At 36.9% G+C, this 22,505-nt stretch overlaps 1 protein-coding gene across 1 annotated transcript in view; it reads right to left on the bottom strand.

Annotated features, from left to right (window-relative positions):
* Positions 1-20,347, bottom strand: part of PSMD14 (proteasome 26S subunit, non-ATPase 14) — a 109,781-nt gene extending 89,434 nt beyond the window's left edge. The window contains exons 1-3 of the mRNA XM_059167184.1: positions 20,037-20,347; positions 12,758-12,886; positions 10,437-10,488 (exon numbers count right to left, since the gene is read on the bottom strand). Coding sequence (XP_059023167.1) covers positions 10,437-10,484 — 48 coding nt within the window. The 5' untranslated portion in view covers positions 10,485-10,488; positions 12,758-12,886; positions 20,037-20,347. The remainder of the gene's footprint in view (positions 1-10,436; positions 10,489-12,757; positions 12,887-20,036) is intronic.
* Positions 20,348-22,505: the final 2,158 nt, after the last annotated feature.

The following is a 22,505-nucleotide window of genomic DNA, read 5'->3' on the forward strand; positions in this document are numbered from 1 at the left end:
AGAAAAATGGCCAAATTAATCTACCAATATTCAGAAAGCCTCTTTGTAAATGTTCAGAGAATCACGTAAGGACAGATACTCAAAGAATCAAAGAGAAAAAAAGGTAGCCAGAAAAAAGGTAGCCAGAAGCATCCATCGGTATGTAACTGTCAATACAAACAGACTAAAGCACTCAAGGAACATAATCCTAAAAAGTCTTTTGTAAATGCCTGCTCATTTTCATGCTACTGCACCTTTTAGTAAATAAAGGTCGTATTTCAAATGTGACAGATGTAAAGATTAATTGTACACATTAACTGTGTACACATTAACTAAGTACACATAACCTGTGTTGGCTCAAGCTACACCAGAATCTCTTTGGCAGATGAATATACAATAAAATAATTTAATCTATAACTTATCTTAAAACGGTATTGTAGTAGTTTCTTGTCTCTGCTTCCATTCTTTTCATCTTGCATTACATCTCCAGAGTACGCTTTAAAAATGTTTCATAGGCATAACTCCTTTGCTCAAAAATCTTTAATGATTTCCCAACTCACTTGGAAGAGAATTTTCTATAAGGCCCTACATAATTTAGCCTCTGGCAACCTCTCTAGTGTTATATGAAATACCTAAGTAAAGCATGAAAATAAGTACTGAAAAGCAAATTAAAATGCATTTCTGATTTTGTTTCACTAGGTGCCCTTTTTAAAAAGTAGTAAAGAAAATGTTATGTAGTATCATTTAATGGTACTCACTGACTTGTTCTTTTGCTTAGCTTTTTTGTTTGTTCATTTGTTTATTAAAAAGAGAGAACATTATATATGAAGTAAAAGTTCCTTTTGCCTCCCTCCATTCTCATTAATTTGTGTGGGTTTATCTAGGCCTATGGTAGTCACTAGCCACTATATAACAATAAATTTAAATAAAATTGAAAGTTTAGTTCTTCAGTCACATGAGGTAGGCACAATCCATGGACTCAATAGCTACATGTGGTTATTAAACTTAAACTAACAGAAGTTAAAATTAAATAAAATTTAAAATTCAATTCTTCAGTTGTTCTACTCACATTTCAAGTGCTTAACATCCAGCCACTGATGGCTAGTGGCTACTGTGTTAGAGCCCGTATAGAGTATTTCCATCACCACAGAAAGTTCCACCAGACAGCGCTGCTGTAGAACTTGTAATACTTTTACTCAAAAGTTATGTACCCCTTAAAAATTGTTGTTTTTAGAATTAACATTAATGCTTTCATACTGTGTATCTCTCCACAACCTGAGTTTTTTCTCTTATTGTGTTTATAAGTCCAAGAATCATTTTAACTGCAGTATAATATTACATCATAACATATTTTTTCCACAAAAAGACATTTAAATATTCTGCAATTTTTCAATAGTGCAAACAGTGTCATAATATGTTGTAAATCCATAAACATATGTCCTGATAAACATGTGTAAGAATTCTTTAAAGTGAATAAATGGAATTGCTGAGACACAGCAGTTAGGGCATTTTTCAATTTTACTAGATACCATCAAATTGATTTCCAAAGTGACTACAACCATTTATATTCCATATGCAGTGTGTTCATTCAACATATATTTATGGTCTTCTATTTGCCAGGTAATGTTCTAAGCACTGAGATACAATCCTTAACCAATTCCCACACCCATACTCCACACCGACACCTGGCCTACAGAAAAAGAGCTTACATGAAAATTTTGCTGTCTAAAATGTTCATTAACACTTAATACAAGACTTTTTTTTAAATCTAATATTTGTTTTAATTTTCACTTCTCTGACATACATTGAAGTTGAGTATCTTTTCTTATGCTTGCTGGCATTTGTACAAACTGCCATTTCACGTTCTTTCTTCTATGAAGTTGTCCTTTTTTGTCTTACCAATTTGTAGTTCTGCTAAATGTGTTGCAGATGAATGTGTTACCAAAATCTTCCCTCCTTCTATTGCTTGTCTGTTAAGTTTGTTTCTACGGTCTTTGTTGGGACAAGAGTTAGTAAAGTACTGAAGCAGTCAAATTAGCAATCTTTTGAGTTTTGCTTTCCTATTTTGAGGTCATACAGACAAAATTTTCTTGTAAAAGAAATTTTTAAGGCTATCTTCTGTGTGTCTGACATATTTAATCCTTTTAAGAAACAGCCAAGGCAGGTATTAATGTCATTTTAAAGATACAGTAATTGAAATTTTTTTTGTGGTAAAATATAAACAATGTAGAATTTACCATTTAACAATTTTAAGTATACATTTCTGTGGCACTAAGTACATTCACACATTCACAGTGCTGTGCAACAAACACCACTATTTCCAGAATTTTCTGTCTTCCTAAATTGAAACCCTATAACCTTATAAACACTAACCCACTCCACTACTTTCCGCAACCTCTGGCAACAATCACTCTACTTTCTGTCTCTATAAATCTGACTTTTCTAGTACTTCATGTAAGTGGAAGCATTCAATATTTGTCCTTCTGTGACTGGCTCACTTCATTTAGCATCATATCTTCAAGGTGCATCCATGCTGTATTAGATGTCAGGTTTTTCCTTCCTTTTTAAGGTTGAATAATATTCCACAGCATGTACATATCACATTTTGTTTATCCACTCATCTCTCAGTACAACACAAGTACCTTTTGGCTATTGGGAATAATGCTGCTATGAACAATGGCTTACAAATATCTATTTGTGTTCCAGCTTTCAATTTGGGGGGATATATACAATGACAGAAATAGAATTACTGCATTGTATGTACTTTTATTTTTATTTTTTTATGCTTAATTTTTTGAGGAACCACCAGACTGTTTTCCATAGAGGTGACATAATCACATTCCTACCAGCAATGCACAGGGTTCAAATTTCTCTACATGCTCAGTGCCTGGGTGGTTCAGTGGGTTAAGCCTCTGCCTTCGGCTCAGGTCATGATCTCAGGGTCTTGGGATCGAGTCCTGCATCGGGCTCTCTGCTCAGCAGGGAGCCTGCTTCCCCCCGCCCCCCGCCTGCTTGTGATTTCTCTCTCTGTGTCAAATAAATAAAATCTTTAAAAAAAAAAAAATTTCTCTACATTCTAATCAACAACTGTGATTTTCTAGTTTTGGGGATTTTTTTTCTGAATAGCCATCCTAATTGGTGTGTCTTCCAAAATTATAAAGTTTGATTTTCACAATCATGCCTCAATCCACATACTATACATTTTTGTATATAAAACAGGTAGGAATCTAGTATTAGTTTTTCCCCCATAGAGAAAACCACTTGTTCCAGCATCATTTAATGAACCACTCAGCTCGCTCCTTCCTCACTAATTTTTAATACAATCACTATTAGAAATCAAGTTCCCATATATGCATGAGTCTATTTCTAGGCTTCCTGCTTGATTATGCTGATCTATCTATATGCCAATATTAGCTTATTTAAGTCATATAACATCAAAATATATTTTGATATTTGGTAGAGCAAGTCTCTTTTTCCTTTCTAAATTATTTTCTTGAATTATTTTTTGTTATATGAATTTTAGGATCAATTTTCCAATTCCATGAAAATTCCGGTTTATATTTTTACTGGAACTCCACTGAATCTGTGAATAAATTGGAGAACTGGCATGTGATATTAAGACTCCTCATCTGTGAAAATGGTATTATTTCCTCATTTATTCCAGGAATTTTTTTCCCATTCTTATGTTAAGTTAATCTTTTCTATAAAACATCAGACCAGGGCGCCTGGGTGGCTCAGTGGGTTGAGCCGCTGCCTTTGGCTCAGGTCATGATCTCAGGGTCCTGGGATCGAGTCCCGCATCGGGCTCCCTGCTCAGCAGGGAGCCAGCTTCCCTCTCTCTCTCTGCCTGCCTCTCTGTCTACTGTGATCTCTCTCTGTCAAATAAATAAATAAAATCTTTAAAAAAAAAAAAAAAAAAAAAACATCAGACCAAAATCCAGAAGACAAATAACTGAAAGAACATTTCTACTCAAAGACCCATGGAAACAGAAAAATGATTATTAGTTATGTACACAAAATCCACATACTATAGGGATTCAGGAGTTTTAACAAATAAAACAGTACATCCAATTCAGGAAGGGTTTTTGTGTGTGTGTGTTTTTTTTAAATCAAGCCACCTGAAATACTCCCTCAAAAATGTAGCTTACATCTCACCACTTTCAGAAAGCCTCCTCTGATCATTCACCTATAGTATTTCTCCTCTTTTTTTGCATCTGGAAATTACTGTCTCTGTATCAGAAAGATACAAACTGAGAACTTACAGGCAACACAGGTCTGTATATGTATTTAGTTCAGCCTGTGTCATGTTCCTTAAAACAAAAACCAGAGATCAAAACAATTAGGACATTTCCCACAAAAATCACAGAATCTATGACTTGCAGATATGTCATTCTCTCTGAGGGAGCCAGCTAACAAAGATTCCATTTCCATGCTTTCTTGATTACAGGGCAGGCAAATCATACTGATTTTTAAAGCTTCCACATAAAAGTGACCTATTAATTTCCAACTCATGTTACACTGGTCAAAGTTAAATCATGGTCAAGCTAACTTAAAAAATGATAGATAAAATCCTACTATGTGCCAGAAAAGTTATAAATCAGAAGTTATTTCATATAATTGATGACTCTGCCTTCAATATCTTCCCTTCTATCTATTCTGCACACTACCACTAGAATTACTTTACAAAAACAAGACTGAATTAGGGTAGCTTAGTCAGTTATGGGTATCTTGGTTTTGGCTCAGGTCATGATCTCATGATTGTGAGATCAAGCCCATCTTGGACCTGTGTTCAGTACAGAATCTGCTCAAGATTCTCTCTCCCTCCCCCTCTATACATGCATGCACTCCCGCTCTCTCTCTGTCTCTCAAATAAATAAAATATATATTTTTTAAAGCACACACTGGATTATCTCATGAATAATCTTCATCAAAAATCTTCATGAAACTATTATAATGCCTATGGGGGGAAAAAGTAAAGATCACTAGGAATGTCATTCAGCCCTTTCACAATCTACTCCAAATTCATTCATCAGCTTCTTTCCTTGTTATTTTCCCTTATATTACCTATTCTCCAATCTTTTGAATATATCTTACTGTATGTTCCAAAACTTAACTCAAACATCATCTCCCCCATTCAGTCTTATGTACCCTTATTGTAGAAAAAGAAATCCTAGGGGCACCTGGGTAGCTCAGTGGGTCAAAGCCTCTGCCTTCGGCTCAGGTCATGATCCCAGGGTCCTGGGATCGAGTCCCACATCGGGCTCTCTGCTCAGCGGGGAGCCTGCTTCTTCTTCCTCTTCTCTTCTCTGCCTGCCTCTCTGCCTACTTGTAATCTCTGTCTGCCATATATATAAATAAATAAAATCTTTAAAAAAAAAAAAAAAGAAACCCTATATCCACTATACTTTCAAATCACATTATTTATAATGAACACTAGTATCCACTCATAATTGGTGTGTCTCTACTAAAACGTAGCATACTGTGCTGGCTTCCAAACAGCACATATACTAAAATCAGAATGTAACATACTTAGGTTAAGTAACAATATTCTTAGAAAATCAAGATACTGGCAGAACAAATTCAAATACAATATAAGCTAACAGATGTTACTGACATTTCATTTAAGAATTCATTTACTTTTCTTTTCTTCCTTCTTTAAAAAAAAAAAGATTTATTTATCCTGGTGAGAAATAGCACGTGCACAGGAAGGGGCAGAGGGAGAGAATTCTCACTGAGTTTGGAGCCAGAGGTGGGGTTTCACCTCTTGCCCCATGAGATCTCCATCCATGAGATCATGACCTGAGCAGAAACCAAGAGTTGGACCCTAACAGACTGACCCACACAGGGGCCGTGAGAATTCATTTACTTTTCAACCTACCTTAAAAGCTTACCTTGGCTGTTTCTAAAGCTAAAATGGACCCAAAGACTGACAATAAAAACCTTTTAGAGACTGGAGACTATGCTTTGACTAGGCCTATCTCTTGCATTTTATCTTCACAGATTTTGGAAAGTTTAGTTGCCAAGACCTAAGTTGGGATAGTAATAAAGATAACTAAGTACCCAAATTACAGCAGTAAATGCTTTTAATAAATCATCTCATATCTTACAGTAATTTCAAGTTCATAAACACCTCAGCAAATAAAAAAATACATTTGAAATTTAAAGCTACTAGTTAACAAATTTTAATATTTCTAATAAAACATCTATTTGTAGAGCACATGGGTGGCTCAGTCCATTAAGGGGCTGCCTTGGGCTCAGGTCATGATCCCAGGGTCCTGGGACTGAGCCTTACATCCGACTCTCTGCTCAGCAAAGAGTGTTTCTCCCTCTCCCTCAGCTTGTATGCTCTCTCTCTTAAATAAATAAATAAATCTCTTGGAAAAAATCTGTTTGTTTCTACTTCAAACTACTAATAAGTTTATACTGGGGATGCCTGGATGGCTCAGTAGGTTAAGCATTTACCTTTGGCTCAGGTCACAATCCCAAAGTCCTGGGATCAAGTTCCACATTGGACCACTTGATCAGAAAGAACTCTGCTTCTCCCTCTGCCAGCTACTCCCCCTGCTTGTGCTCCCTCTTTCTCTCTCTCTGACAAAGAAATTTTTAAAAAGTTTATAATTATGGGATTGTGGATAGATTTAATGATGTTAGCCTATCGCTATTCAACATTTTTTAAAAAGATTTTATTTATTTGACAGAGAGATCACAATTAGTGAGAGAGGCTGGCAGAGAGAGAAGGGGAAGCAGGCTCCCCGCTGAGCAGAGAGCTCAATGCGGGGCTCCATCCCAGGACCCTGAGATCATGACCTGAGCCAAAGGCAGAGGCTTAACCCACTGAGCCACCCAGGCACCCCTATTCAACATTTAGAAGTGTAATATGTAAAAAAAAAATCTTCAACTTGTTTTTGTAGGTACAGACACAATAATGAAGAACTAAGAAAAAGTACCATGATAAGCGCATGGAAGAAAAAGTTTTAATACTGACATTGTGAACAGTATTAAAATATTAAGGTCCAGGGATGCCTGGGTGGCTCAGTTGGTTAAGCATCTGCCTTCAGCTCAGGTCATGTTCTCAGTGTCCTGGGACTGAGTCTGCATCAGGCTCCCTGGTCAGCAGAGAGCCTGCTTCTTCCTCTGCTGGCTGCTTCCACTGCTTTTGCTCATTCTCTATCTCTGACATATAAATAAATTAGTATCTTTAAAAAAATATTAAAGTCCAGTGAAAAGGAATTCAAAGTTAGGCCAACAGATTTGGCAACTTGAACAATTCCAGAAAAGTAATGGAAGAGAAGGCTAGTACACAACCTCACAAGAGTCAAAGGTAAGGAAGTATAATCTGTGAGTATAAGCTATTATTTCAGGAATTCTAGAAATATAAGAAAAGCTTAGTGGTGGGTACAGTGAAGTTTTGTTGTTTTCTGGATACAGACAGACATTTTTGTACACAGAGAAAAGGGCTAGTGCAAATGAGCAAGGCTTCAATATAGGATAAGATCAGAGAAAAAGTGGAAGGATTAGCCATGGAGAAGAGAAATCATTTCGTTTCAGAGAAAGTTCAGAGTTCTCAGAATGAAGAACCCTGTTGTTTGTATTCTCATGTTTTCACAGGACCATATGCAAACTTACCAGCAAGTATCCCTGCCCCATCTTTAAGGAAATTCTAACTTTTCCATTAAGTGGTAAGACAGTAAAATTACCCATTTACTTTTGGAGCTTATGTCTCCTTTTCCACTTCTATTGGCTGCTACGTACTACTGAATGGAAAGAAAAGCTATTAACTCAAATATTTTTTACTTTATTAAAAATAAACAACACACATTTTGCTTCCGTATATTAAAAAATACACTTGACATCTACTGCAAAGATATATCTTAAATTAAGAACAAAAGTAAAATTTAAAAAAATTTTTTTATATTTTTATTTATTTATTTTTAGAGACAGAGAGCATGAGTGTGAGTTGTGGGAGGAGCAGAAGGAGTGGGACAAGCAGACTCTGCACTGAGCGCAGTGCAAACACTCAAACGCTATTATTTGATAGAGAAGATATCACAGAAACAAGCACCCCACAAATTATCCCATTGAGAGTTTGTCATCTAACTGGGAAGATGAAATACTTACTTGGAATAACAGATTCTCAAACAACATATTTTTAAGTTCAATTAAGAATGCAGGACACATAATGTGACTAAATTATCAGATACCAAGGAGAGGTTATTGAATCAAACTTAAATTTTTTGCTTACTACAAAGGTTTGCAGTGGTCACTGAGATATGCTATAGCTCAATTTCTGGTCAATAAAACTGTATTTCACATCCAGCAATTTCCTAGCATGGATTTCTAACATGGATATGTAATTTATTTCATCTAATGCTTAAGAAAAGGTACTTCGGTATTTAAATTTGACACAACTTCCTTTAAGAATTCTACAAAGGGGGACGCCTCGGTGGCTCGGTTGGTTGAGTGGCTGCCTTCAGCTCAGGTCATGATCTCGGCGTCCTGGGATGGAGTCCCACATCAGGCTCCTTGCTCAGCGGGGAGCCTGCTTCTCCCCCTGCCACTATGTCTGCCTATGCTCACTCTCTCTGACAAATAAATAAATAAAATCTTAAAAAAAAAAAAAAAAAAAGAATTCTACAAAGGGAGTACCATTGCCTATATTTTGCAGGTAAATTTGCAGTACCTATGTAAAACCTCAGCTCACTTCTGACACTTTGATATGCCTTAACATCATTATTGCTAATTTTGGAATAAATGAGGGAATTCTAAAAGCTATCTAGAATGCTTATGAAAGTATGGAAACAGCTTTGGAAGGGTCAAGTTCCCAGAGACTTAGGCCTCTTTTTATTAAAGATTTTATTTAGAGAGAACAAGAGTGAGAGAGCATGCGCACGTGCGGGGTAGGGGCAGAAGCAGAGAGAAAATCTCAATCAGACCCTGCCCACCACTCGGAGCCCGATGCACTGCTCAATCCCAAGACCCAGAGATCATGACCTCACCCAAAATTAAAAGTTGGACACTTAATTGACTGAGCCACCCAGACGACTCAAGGCTTAGGCTTCTTAAGAGAATATATTACACATATCTTACAAAAATGAAGAATTGTAACAAAATAGGCTGATAGTAAAGGAACATGAGAAATAGTCAACACCCAAAAAAGTAAAAACTGGGAAAAAAAAAAGGAAAAATAACTGAAGTCTATACAAGGATACAACACAGAATCACAAAATGATTCCAACTTTCCAAAAGGAAAAAGTTTATTAGTAGAACCCATGAGACAGACCTACTTAAGGAATTCTTATGAAAGTGCCTCCACACTGAAAAACCATGAAATCCCCAACAAAACTGTTTCTTTCACAAAATATAGACTATTTTTTTTTTAAGATTTTCTTTTTTGACAGAGAGAGAGATAGCAAGAGCAGGAAGACAAGCAGGGGGAGCAGGAGAGAGAGAAGCAGGCTTCCTGCTGAGCAGGGAACTCAATGAGGGGCTGGATCCCAGGACCCTGGGATCATGACCTGAGCTGAAGGCAGATGCTTAACAACCAAGCCACCCAGGTGCCCCAATATAGACTACTTTAAACGAAGAAAGACAAACTGATCAATCGTGATAAGAAAATGAGGGAAAGCTGGAAGCTATAAGGGTTATAAAAGTACGTTATAAAAATACTCCTAAATTTTGGTCATAAAACATTATGTTACATAAAAGTCTCGGGAAAGGACAACACATAGTTATCACTTTTATGAATGGAAAACTGGAAAGATAATCAGTGTAGAACTCAAAAAAAGCAAAAATTTCTGCCTCACCTAAAGCAGAATAAATATTCTGAGATTAGAAAATCTATGCAGAGGCCATTTGCCCAACAGCAAGAAACAAGATAGATGATAATATTAAAACTGAAAAAATTTAATTTTAATAAGAATGTAAAAGAAACCATACATTCCAAATTTAAAGAAAAAGAGATATTACATATTATTTGAGCCTTCTATTGTAACTACCAGAAGGAATTTAACAGTATTAAAACTGTACATACAAACATTCTATGGGTCGGTTTTCTGGATCTTGCCAAAAATATGCCATGTTTACTTTTCCGTGTGTTACTTCTAAAGTCTACATTGTAAACCCAGAAATAAGCTTGAGTCCTTTGATAATAAGCTTTGAGTCCTTTTTACTTTTTATTAAAAGTTAAGTTGGAGAACCTTACATATCCCCAAATTTTAAATAAAAGAAACAGAGAAAATTCTTATTCTTAGGAGAAAATTAAATTAAGATAATAGGAAATGTTACCCTCATGTATTGAGTGTTGCAATACAACAACCAGCCATAAACCAACCAACCAGCTTCTTACTATAAGGTTACCTATGAGATGATTTTCTTGGGAGTGATTTCTTTCTCTTTGCATAACTAGAGAAAGACGTGTAGTTTACAAACAAAGAAATACTGAAAGTCTATATACTAACCTGGCCCAGTCCAGGCATACCTCCTCCAAGTCTAAGAAGTCTGTCCATATTTCTAGAAAACAGAAACAAAGGAAAACGTTCCTAAGCACCAAAGTGTTTACTCAATTGCTATCTATATAATTCACCTTCAGTCACTCAGTATGTCAAAAATATTGGTGGTAATTACAACACAACATCAGACTTCCTGTTAATTAACACCACATATTAATTCAAGAAGCTGTCTTCCATGCTAATTAACAGACCTTACTTTACTGCTTTGGTTTTGGGTTATCCCTGGTTTTAAAGACAAGCAATCTTAGCATACTTTCAAAACTTTGCTATCATTAAGTTAATTATATTTTCTCATTGTTATCTAATAAAGTACCTGAATGAGGAAAAAGTGCCTGAAATGCTTATCATATGTATGATTGAATTTCCTTCAATTTGTTGAGTGTACAAATAAAAATCCTCACTTTTAAATTAAATTTTAACATCCTCATTAGTAAGTTCTGTGCTAATTAACTTACAGCTTGTCAGTTATCATCAAAACTACATGTGAAAGACATTGTGAGCAGATTATGGATCTCTGAATTAGCATCAAAGGCTTTTTTAAAATGAACTCATTATACTAAAAGAAATATTATAAAGTAAACATTAAATGCATTAAGATAGTGTTCTAGAACCTACACAGATATTTTGCCTTATTTCAGATGTTGTGGAGATATACACCTTCTTCACTAAGGAAATTCAGCTATTCTCAATGATAATTTCAGAGTTAATCAATACAAAGATTAACTTAAGAGTATCAATCTGATTTGTTTTTTATATCTAGAATAACTACAGAAGACATTCTTAAAAGCTTGAAAAACTCAGAAGAAATCAAAGGAAAGAAATAGCAAGAGTATCACTATGACCTCAACTACACAAAAAAGTATAACCAAATGCTAGAAAACTAGTATCAGTGCAACTAAATGCTTTAAGAGTAACAATGAAGCATTTCTTCTACTTGAAAACTGCTACTGTGCCTTAAAATTCCTTTTCAAAGTTTATGCTTTAGATAATGGTTATTACTACAATTTGTATTCTAAATTAAATGCTAATGAATTAGTCATTTGTTCATACTGTTTTACTAGCTAGAACTGCTATATAAACTCAAAATTAATAATGTACTCATGATCATTACATTACAGCTTAATCATGTTTGTTGATTCTGCTAACAATTTATTCCTAAATTTAACAATGTTAATATTGCAAACTTTATCCATGTCCACATACAGAAAAATGCACAACTGACATAGCCATGGAATCTTCACAAAATGTGAACATACTCCCATAACCACCACCTAGATAAAGAAACAACATTATGGCCACCTAAGAACACCTCTCACGCTCCCCTTCCAGTCCCTACCACCGTGCAAAGACAGAATTTCAATTTGTGATAGCATGGATTAGTTCTGCTATTTTTGAATTTTATATAAACAATTTATAAAGAACTTTATATCAACAAGTCTGTGAGATTCACAATGGATAAATTCATTTTAAAAAATGAAAGGCACATAAGAAAACTTGCTAGTCCAGACAAAGTTTCTGCTTTATAACCTTAACACATTCTAAGAGCAGCATTTACCAACAGAATCTCCATCAAATTCTCATTAAAATTCCTCAACTCGAATATAGCATTCAATACATGGCACTTTTTAAAGGCTATAAATAGAGGGGCAAAACCCAAATAGTTGAAAATATTAAAAATATTTCTCTAAAATGTATTACCAAAGGAAAAAAAAAATTCTTTTGGACCATTTCAAGCTTAAAGAACAAACAGAAAAAAACTAACATACAGTATACTACAGATATTATATATATTCCAGGCCAAAGTCGATTCCCAGCTGTGCTTAGTTTATCTATTTCCCCAGTGTTGTTTCTTATGACTTTACACAGACTCCAGATGCTGTGAATATACATGAGCAATGTGGGGAGCAGAGGGAAAGAAAATCTGGCAGGTCAAATTTGTGTTTTTAGTAAAATTAGATGTCTCAGCAAACAGGAAAAAATATTTAACAAACTAAAACATTTTAGATAACATAATGAGGTTTAATAAAAATACTAACATTTGGAAATGAATTATATCAATAAATGTTCTATATCACACTACTTTTTAAAAAAAGTTTATAGAAAGCAAATAAGAACAAAAGTGTTAGTTATCTAAATGACTTTCATGAGCTCTTAAATCTGGGTATTACATATTTATAATTTGATGTGTGTTTAAAAAATGATGTTTTCATAATATCTTTATATCATATCCTGAAAGAATAGGTAAAAGTATATACATTCTTAATTCTCACCTGGTCAGTGACTACAACTCTTGAGGTGTTAAGCTTCAATTCGTTGAGTTTGACAAATTTCTTCTTAATTCAAGCTCTTGCTTATACTGGCAGGTATAACTTTTCCCAAGTATTTTTTTTCTCTCACTCCTAAAAAAAGTAAATAAGATATAATTACTTTGAGACCTATGGAGGAAAATATGCCACGAGCTTTAAACAAAGCAAAATTCCTAAAAGCGAAATAGAAATCAAAACTGATTTTAATCACCATTTCCAGAAAATATGGAAAGAAATAACATCCCAGGAGGCTAAAGAGCAGAGGATTACCCCACATACAAATTTTGTTTTTAAGTTTCTTTTTTGAGCAGTTCTAAATACATGTAAGAATTGACATTTCATGACTTTTTTGAGCAGTTCAAAATTTTATGTAAGAATTGCCATGTCATGACACTTCATTGACATGTATTTCTAGAGGTGTTTCAAAGAACAAAGAGAAAATTTACTCATATTTTTAAACAGACCATTCTATTGTGCAATTACCATATAGTTCCATTGCACATTATTATAAATCCATAATACATTATGGAATCTTAGTGATGTTATTTTTCCTATATTTGAAAGTTTGCTATTTCACTATCATAGGAATTAGTTCCTCATGTCTTAGTCAATTATTCCCAACTACGGCAGAAAGACTAAAATAACAAGAAAATGAAAAAAATAAATAAAATAAAATAACAAGAAAATGGAAGAATAAGAATTACTCAAAATGATGCAATAGTGAAATACATTATTGCTATTGTTTCATCCTTCAGTTTTTATTGTGCTGCCCAAAGCCATTTCTCCACCTTTCAAGAAGATATAAAAGACTAGAGACACAATCTCTGTAGTCTTTTAAGCTTTCATTTGAACACAGCTGAAAATTCAGAATTTTTTGTATTATATCCATAATGTCAAAGAGGAGAACTGACAGAGAAAAAGTTTCACAACAATTAGAGAAGGTGAATGTAAAGAAACAGGTAACAGCACTCTAGTCTCTAACAATAACAATAAAACTGATGGTATAAGCCAGGGTTTCTTCAGCACTGTTGACATTCAGAACCAAATTTTTTTTTTTTTTTTTTTTTTTTTGGTAGGGGACTGTCTTGTGCATTATAGGATGTCTGACAGAATCCCTGGCCTTTATTCATTAGATGCTGGTAGCACCCACCCAGTCATGATAATCGAAAATGTCCCCAGACATTGTCAAAGGTCTCCTGGAAGGGCAAAATCACTCCCAATTCAGAATCACTGGTATAAACAAAATTTCAGACTATACATCTTCAGACAATACCCTACATTAATTTTCTCGAACTTAAGAACCAAGGAGTGCTGGAAACAGTTTGGGAGCTCTTCAAAAATTCAACAAAGGATTACCATATGACCGAGCAATTCTATTCCTAGATATATATCCAAAAGAATTAAACATAGGTATTCAAAATAAACACAAGTACATGCATGTTTACAGCATCATTATTCACAAGAGCCCAAAGACTGAAACAGCCCAAATGTCCACCAAAGGGTAAAAGGACAAAGCAAATTCCAGTATGAATATACATACAATGGAACATATGGAATATCATGCAGCTATAAAAAGAAATGTAGTACTGACACATGTGATAATGTGACTGAACCTCCAAACATTATGCTATGTAAAAGAAGACATGCACAGAAGGTCACAAACTATGTGATTCCTTTCATATTAAATATCCCAAATACCTGAATCCATAGAAAAAGAATAAGGATTAGTGATTGCCAGAGGTTACAGGGAAGGAGTAACATGAAAAACTGCTTAACGGGTAAGGGATTTTACTTCAGAATAATGGAAATGTTTTGGAACTAGATAGAGGTGGTAGCTGCACAACACTTTGAATGTACTAAACCACAATGAACTGTTCACTTTGGTTTTTTTTGTTTTTTTAAGATTCATTTATTTGAGAGAAAGAGAGGGAGTGCAAGCACATGGATGCTTGTGAGTGGAGAGAGGGGTACAGGAGAGGGAGAGACAGAATCTTAAGCCGACTTAAAGCTGAACAGGGAGCCTGTCGACCAGCTTGATCTCAAGACCCTGAGATCATGACCTGAGCTGAAACCAAGAGTTGGATGCTTAAACCAAATAAGCCCACCCTGGCGCCCCTGAACTATTCACTTTAAAATGGTTTATTTTGTTACCTGAATCTCACGACAAAAATTATTTGATAAGTGGATCAATGAGTGAACAATGTATTTCTAAGACTAAAAAAGAAATGTGTTCTCATCTAGGTGGGTATTCAACAAGGGCTGAATTACACACTATTTTACAACAAGAACTTGTTTTGCTACAGAGATATGTTAGTAAGATATTCTTTTATCTTTTTTTTTTAAGATTTTATTTATTTATTTGACAGAGAGAAGGATCACAGGTAGGCAGAGAGAGAGGGGGAAGCAGGCTCCCTGCTGAGCAGAGAGCCCGATGTGGGGCTCGATCCCAGGACCTTGAGATCATGACCTGAGCCAAAAGCAGAGGCTTAACCCACTGAGCTACCCAGGCATCCCTATTCTTTTATCTTTTATGCTGTTAATGAAGTTCTTATGTGGACAAATGCTTAAGTGTCCACAAAGCAAAGCAAAAATAAATAGATAATGTAGAAGTGAAAAATAATCACTGGGCTAGATCTAACTAGCGTTTATAAATCTAAAAGAAAAAAATGTTTTGCAAGCAGAGATGACAGCCAAGGTCTCTCCAATAAAATTATGAGCTATCTAGATTCCAAAAGTATTACAATGGGAAGTGAAAAAGTTCTGGAGATTGATGGTGGTGATGGTTGCACATGAGTGTACTTAATGCCACTGAACTGTACCTCTAAAAATGGTTAAAATGGTAAGTTTTATGTTATGCATCTCTTATATCCGGGTTAAGAGCTGTGACTCTGCAGTACAAGTGACAGGATTCAAATTCCGTCTCTAATACATATTAGCTGTGTGTCCTTGGGTCAGTTACTTTCCTGAGCCTGTTTCTTCATCTGCAAAATAGGGATAATGACAGCATCCACCTTATACAGTTGTTCAGAAAATTAAAGATGACAGTGGACATAACCTACATTTAACATAATGCTTGGTGTACAGTAAGTGAACAATGGGTGTTGGCTGTTATCAGCACCACCCTCCTTAGCAAAGCTACAGTTCATACAACACAGATTCTTCTTCCTACATAGTTTGCCACTTCGTGAAATTTCAAAACAGTAGGCACATTTTGCAGTACTAAATGAATTATATTGGAGGAGGGACTTGTGTTTTGCAGAATTTAGCAAAAGAGTTCATAAAATTAAAAGTGTTACACTATAATAAGAAAGACAATACTTCCAATTCTTAGAAATAAAGGCCACACATAACACCTCTAGATTTTTTTTTTTAAGACTTTATTTATTTATTTGACAGAGAGCGAGAGAGGGAACATGAACAGGGGGAGTGGGAGAGGGAGAAGCAGGCCTCCCTCTGAGCAGGAAGCCTGACTCAGGCCTGGATCCCAGGATTCTGAGATTGTGACCTGAGATGAAGGCAGATGCTTAATGACTAAAGCAATGACTTAAAGACCTAAAGCAAGCTTTTACACCTATTGAAAAAGAGAGGACTCCAGAGCTTATCATGATATGATTAACTTTACTGATAATGTTATCAGATAGGGGCACTGGAGTGGCTCAGTCAGGTTAAGCGTCTGTCTGCCTTTGGCTCAGGTCCTGATCCCAGAATCTCACATCTGGCTCCCTGCCCAGCAGGGAATATGTTTTTCCCTTTGCCCCCCACCCCCTCTTGTGCTTGCTCACTCTCTCTCTCAAGTAAATAAAATCTTTTTAAAAATTTATCAGATAATATGAATAAAATATTTAACTGTAACTAATATGCCATGCACAGAGTAATCTTTAGAATCCTAACTGGTAAAAACAGTATGAAATAAGCATTGGTACTTTCAAAAGATTGTACATCAAAAAGTTGATGATCTTCCACTTTTTCATCTCCTACTGAGTTAATATCTAGTTAAAACCTGACACAGTTAGATTGTGTTCATGTTGGAAATAAATCAATTCTCAAATACTTATAGAAAATGTATGGAACCATGAATAACTTAAAAAAACAGAATCTTCAAAATTAATCTAGATTTGGAATGTGGCATTTTTTTTTTTTTTTTACTTTTCAACCTGTTCACAAGGGACACTGTTGTTCCAGTAATTCATAAAACTCAAACAAAATCATGAAACTCTCAGCTGTTCGAGGTTATCACTGTTTTTCTTAGCTCAACATGTACTCCCCAACCCATGCTGCAGTTCCATATTACTTCTCAGACTGATGCTAAATCCTTTCTGTATTCCAGATCTCACTGTATTTCTAATTCCACTGCTTTCTGAATTGTGGAAAGTATTACGGACTTCTTTGACTTTCTTAAGGGCTTTCTTCAATGGAAGAAATAGAAAGAGTCAACATTAAATTTAATCATATAAATACGATTTTGAAAGCAAGATTTTTTCCAGTTTAGAACAGTGAAGATGGAACTACCACAACATCTTTTTTTGTGCTGTTTCCTAATTACAACATTCAATTTAACATTCATTAAATACAAGGTTCCCCCTCTATCCAAAAGCAGAGTGTTCCTATTAAAACTTTCTTGAGTGGAAATGACATAAATCAAAGAAACAATTAACATTTTGTAAAAGTGAAAATCCTCTTCAGATTTCTTTCTGTTAGCAAAAAACAGGCATAATGTAGGCCTTCTATAAAAGTGAAGTGGGGTAAAGCTAACTTTCAGACAATAGGAGAAACCTGTACCATTTCGCACATAATAAGGTGATACAGAAATAGAGCCATTAAGAAACAGTGATTTTCACTGAAAGAATTTATAGTCTATTTGGAGAGGCATGATATAAATTCATGAAAAATATATAAAGTGAAAGGAAGCAGTATAGAGCCAGAAAGGCTGTGAAGGCAATCAGACCTTGACTGGAATCTGAGCTTCAAAACCTATCTCCAGGAGCATATGAGTGGCTTAGTCGGTTAAGCGTCTGACTTCAGCTCAGGTCATGATCTTGAGGTCCTGGGATGGAGCCTCCATTGGGCGCCTCACTCAGTGGGGAGTTTGCTTCTCTCTCTCCCTGTGTGCCCCACCAGCCCGTTCGTGCTCTCTCTCTCTCTCACCTCTCTCTCTCTCTCAAATAAATACAGTCTTTTAAAAACGAGCAAATTGGATGCCTGGGTGGCTCAGTTACGTCTGCCTCCAGCTCAGGTCATGATCTCAGGGTCCTGGGATGGAGTCCCTCATCGAGTTCCCTGATCCATGAGTTGCCTGCTTCTCCCTCTGCTCCTCTCCCTGCTTGTGTTATCTCGTTCTCTCTCTCTCTCTCTGACAAATAAATAAATCAAACCTTTAAAAAAAAAAAAAGGCAAGCAAACCTACTCTCTGTATGATCTGGAAAAAAATACCTTCTTCTAGAATCTAGATTTCATCTATAAAATGGGGATAATACCTACCTTGCAAGTCAGTGGTAAGATAAAATACAAAGCACCTAATACAGTGCCTGGAACATTTGTAAGGTACTCAATAACTGTTGTTACTATTATTGCTATCATCACAGAACCAGAAGCTATTATTTAATCCAATTCTCATTTTACAGATGGAGATGCCAATATATCACAAAGCAGGATATGATTATCAAATGAGTGCAACAAACTGGCTATATGACAAGCTCACGAGTAATAAATCCCATGAACGTCCACATGACTTTCAGAAGTGGACAGTAAATTATGAAATGAATACTGCTATAAAATGAAAAACAAAAACACAATTGCCTTTTGTTCCTGATACTAAAACAGGAGTTCTAAACCTATATACTAAACATAAGATTTACATGACAAGCATAAAAATAAAATAAACCCAGGTTAAAATGCAGCTTTACAATTAGAACAGCAAAATATTATTTACCAAGCACTTCGGGGGTGGGGTAGGGGGGGATAATATTCCAAAATCAACAGGTGAGGCTTCATTGAAAGAGGACTTCAAAACTTTCTTCTGTGGGCCAGAAGTAATTATGTTCTGGAGCAAATTCAAGACAATATTCAGGCCTTTCACTAAATATCACTTCACTAAACACAACTAGTTAATTCTGAACTGCTGTATCTTAATCTTTCCAAATGCGCAGTTACTCATTAAATTTAAATTTTTTAAAACATATAAGCTTTAAATGAGCCAGCTGCTACCCTTCCAAGACAAAACATGAAAAGCACCACTGTTAATCATTTCCACTAAAGCTGTATTCTGTTCTGTTTTGTTCTTTCAACATTACCAGTGACTGTCTTCTGGCTTTACACATAATCAACAACGTAGTAGCACTAAAAACAGATTTTTGTGGGCAGTAAAAAACAATAATAATAATAATAATAATTTTCACCCTAGAACTGCATTTCTGTGTTAATTTTTAAGGCTTCTTCCCTGCCTTAAAATTTCCCATGAATCTTTACCAACTTTTAGTTACCATTTTTAATTTCAAATATTTTTCATTCAGTCACTAGATTTATATTCAAACTCTTCCGAAGAGTTTGCGTTTTGTGTTCTTTTGACAGAGACAAAGTAAGTCCCCAGGAAAATTAAGTTTCAAGAGGTAACACAGAGCAGCAGATTACTACTTTATTGAACACAGGAAATATTACCTATTCACAACAACTACACAAGACAAACTGAAAGTAAGTTAAAAGGCACCGCAGAAAAACCACACTTTGAAGAGTTTCAAGGTTAAAAAACCAGGGCATCTCTGGGGGTTTTGTTTGGTTTTTAAAGGGAATTGAAATCTTAACACTAAGAAAAAGGGTCAGGCCTTTGGGAAGGACAGGTGATAAAACAACCATGCCTTCAACGGGAAAGTTGTATTTATTCTCTCTCCCTTGTTTCCTCTGCTGCTTTGAAGTTTTTCAACACGGGAATAACTACCAATAGACACATACACACGTACACACACAGGCCACAGACAAGGGTTCTCCTGGTATAGGGAGAAGAGGGCTCCCGAGATGCGCTTAAATTCAGCAAAGCAGAAACGCCTGGAAGAGGAGACCACATCCAGACCTAGCTTACAAGACACCCGAGTAACCCGCGAGGAGGACGCAGAAGCCTGAGCTCCTCCCTCAGGGCCCAGGCCTCCAGTGGCAACTCCGCCGGGCAACGTGACTCAGGAAAGCGCGGGGCTGGCGGCGGCCTAGCACGGCTGTCTCCGCGGACCTGCCGGGCCTGCCTTCCCTGTCTTACCTGAAAGCCGGGGGGGTCGGCCAGCCGCGGTCTGGGCTATCGTCTTCCACCTGCGGTGACGCGAAGGCAGCGGAGGCGGCAGCGGCGGCAGCGGCGGCAGCGGCGGCTCAGACTCCACGGGGCTCTGGCTCTGCGAACCGGCGATGAATCAGCCCGATTCCATTCAAAAGAGTCGCCCGGGCCTCGGCGGCGAAGCACTTCCGGGTTCACTGCTCTTCCTCGGCTTCCGTTCCCCCGACGGCCAATTGGAGACGGCTCGGGAGTCCGGCGGGCGTCCCGGGAGGAGTGCGACGGACGGTCGGCGCGGGCCGCGGGGCTTCTCCAGTCTGGGCTGGGAGGGCGGGACGGAAGTTCGCGCCAGGGCCGCTCCCGCCCCTCAGACATCCTCCCTTTCCCCCCGCCCCCCATTCTCCCCTCTGCGGATCCAGGCCACACTCGAGATCTGCGACGCCGGCCAGCTAGCCGGAGCCTGGAGGTGACCGGGTCGGAAATGGAACAGCGGGAACGCTGAAACGAGAACCCTGTTCGTTTGGGTGTTCCCCGCCGTCCCACTCAAAAACTGAAAGGTTCGTTTGAACTCAACTTGGTCGTCTGAGAGGCAGAAAAGGAAGAGGTGTAAAAAGAGGGGAAACAGGTCAGAGCTCTTCCACAGCGCAGTCCGCCCACCTCCTTGATTTCTTCGCTTTCCAGGAATTGCATTTCAAAGAAACCAACGTTTCCCAAATGTTAAAACCAAGCATTTTAGGTCCAATTTAATTTACAGGGCTTAAAGAAAAATCATCACTCACACTTCTCCAAATAATTAGCGTCAACAACGTTTTTTTACCCATTATCCGCTCTGGGCTAGGTTTTCAGAGGGCAAAACCACCCAAGAAATGATTGATGATCGACAAATTTTTATTGTATTTAGGCACAGGCTCTCTTTAGGGTGACAAAGTTCCTCTTACTTTGTCAAATATGTTCCAAATAATAAGCACCTTTAAAGCATTCCTAAATAAGAGTAGTGATGAATCTTCTGGATGGAGGGGAAGGACGGATTACAGCATCTGAATCCAAAGCTATCTGGAGCATAGTCACACAGAATTTCCCTCGTAAAGATACCTCATTTCTATTTAAAAAAATCAGTTATTATAACCATAGGTAATGCTATATTTGGATCAGCATCTTTATGTGTCCACCCAAACCTATGCCTCTTGTTTGCTTTTTTGGTGAATGACCTCATCCTTCAGCTAGTTTCCCTACTCAGATCCGAGAATAGACATATTCTCTCCTAGTCACCTATTGACCTCCCAATAAATCACCCTAAAAATCATGAAGTGTCTAATCTGTAAGAGAGCTTTTCCAACCAGTCCCCTTTCTCCATTCCCTCTACTCCAGTCTTAACTCAAGCCTTCCTCACTTTTTTCCTAGAACACCCCAATAATCTTAAACTCCTTATCTCCAGTTGTCCCCCTTAAATCCATGCTCCTTTAGTAGCAAAGATTTTTTTTCAGCTACACAAATAAAGTCATGCTCCTTCTTTGCTAAAAATTTCACCAGTAACTCCCCCTAACAATTAACAGAAAGGTCAAAAATCCCTTAATTTTGTTCAGAACACCCTTGCTTCCAGCCACCCTAAAGTATTTAGCTAGGGAATGAGATGTCCATAGGAACTTTGAAAAACTAAGACATTCCTGGGAATCTAGAGGGTAATATACATGCTTAGGGGCATATGCATATCTAGGGCTGTATAGATGCTCAGGAAAGACCTGAGAAGGTCCCAAGTTCTCCCCTCTCTCTGACCCTGAGGCTCTACACAAACAAGAAGTGAAAACCAATATAGACATGTAAACTTGCTGCTTGAGTGTTGAAGGTGTGTCCCAATACACATATTAAGCTCCTCGGCGAAGACTGGGAGATTCACTATTTGATGATATCTAAGGAAATCTTTGTCCAGTCATCAAATGACTGCTAAGCTGAGCAAAGACTTCACTGGTCACACAACAAAAAATACAGACTTTAAGGAATGCATTCAAAAAGTCATTAAACCAACATCCACTATAACAAACAGAAACAATAAAAACCCTGGGAACAGATGAGAGTCTGATTTCCAGAGTTGCCACATTATATTATTTGAAATGTCCAGTTTTCTTTTTTTTTTTTTTAACATAATTCTTTTTTTTTTTTTTAAAGATTCTATTTATTTATTTGACAGAGAGAGAGCACAAGTAGACAGAGAGACAGGCAGAGAGAGAGAGAGAGAGGAAAGCAGGCTCTTCACTCAGCAGAGAGCCCGATGCGGGACTCGATCCCAGGACCCTGAGATCATGACCTGAGCCGAAGGCAGCGGCCCAACCCACTGAGCCACCCAGGCGCCCCAAAATGTCCAGTTTTCTTAACAGTTACTCCAGGGATTACAATTACCAAATTATAATACTGTAGTTCAGATTAATACCAATTTTACTTTAAAAGTATGCAAAACCTTTACTA

This window comes from Mustela lutreola, chromosome 3 (assembly GCF_030435805.1).
Source record: "Mustela lutreola isolate mMusLut2 chromosome 3, mMusLut2.pri, whole genome shotgun sequence".
NCBI classification, from domain to species: Eukaryota; Metazoa; Chordata; class Mammalia; order Carnivora; family Mustelidae; genus Mustela; species Mustela lutreola.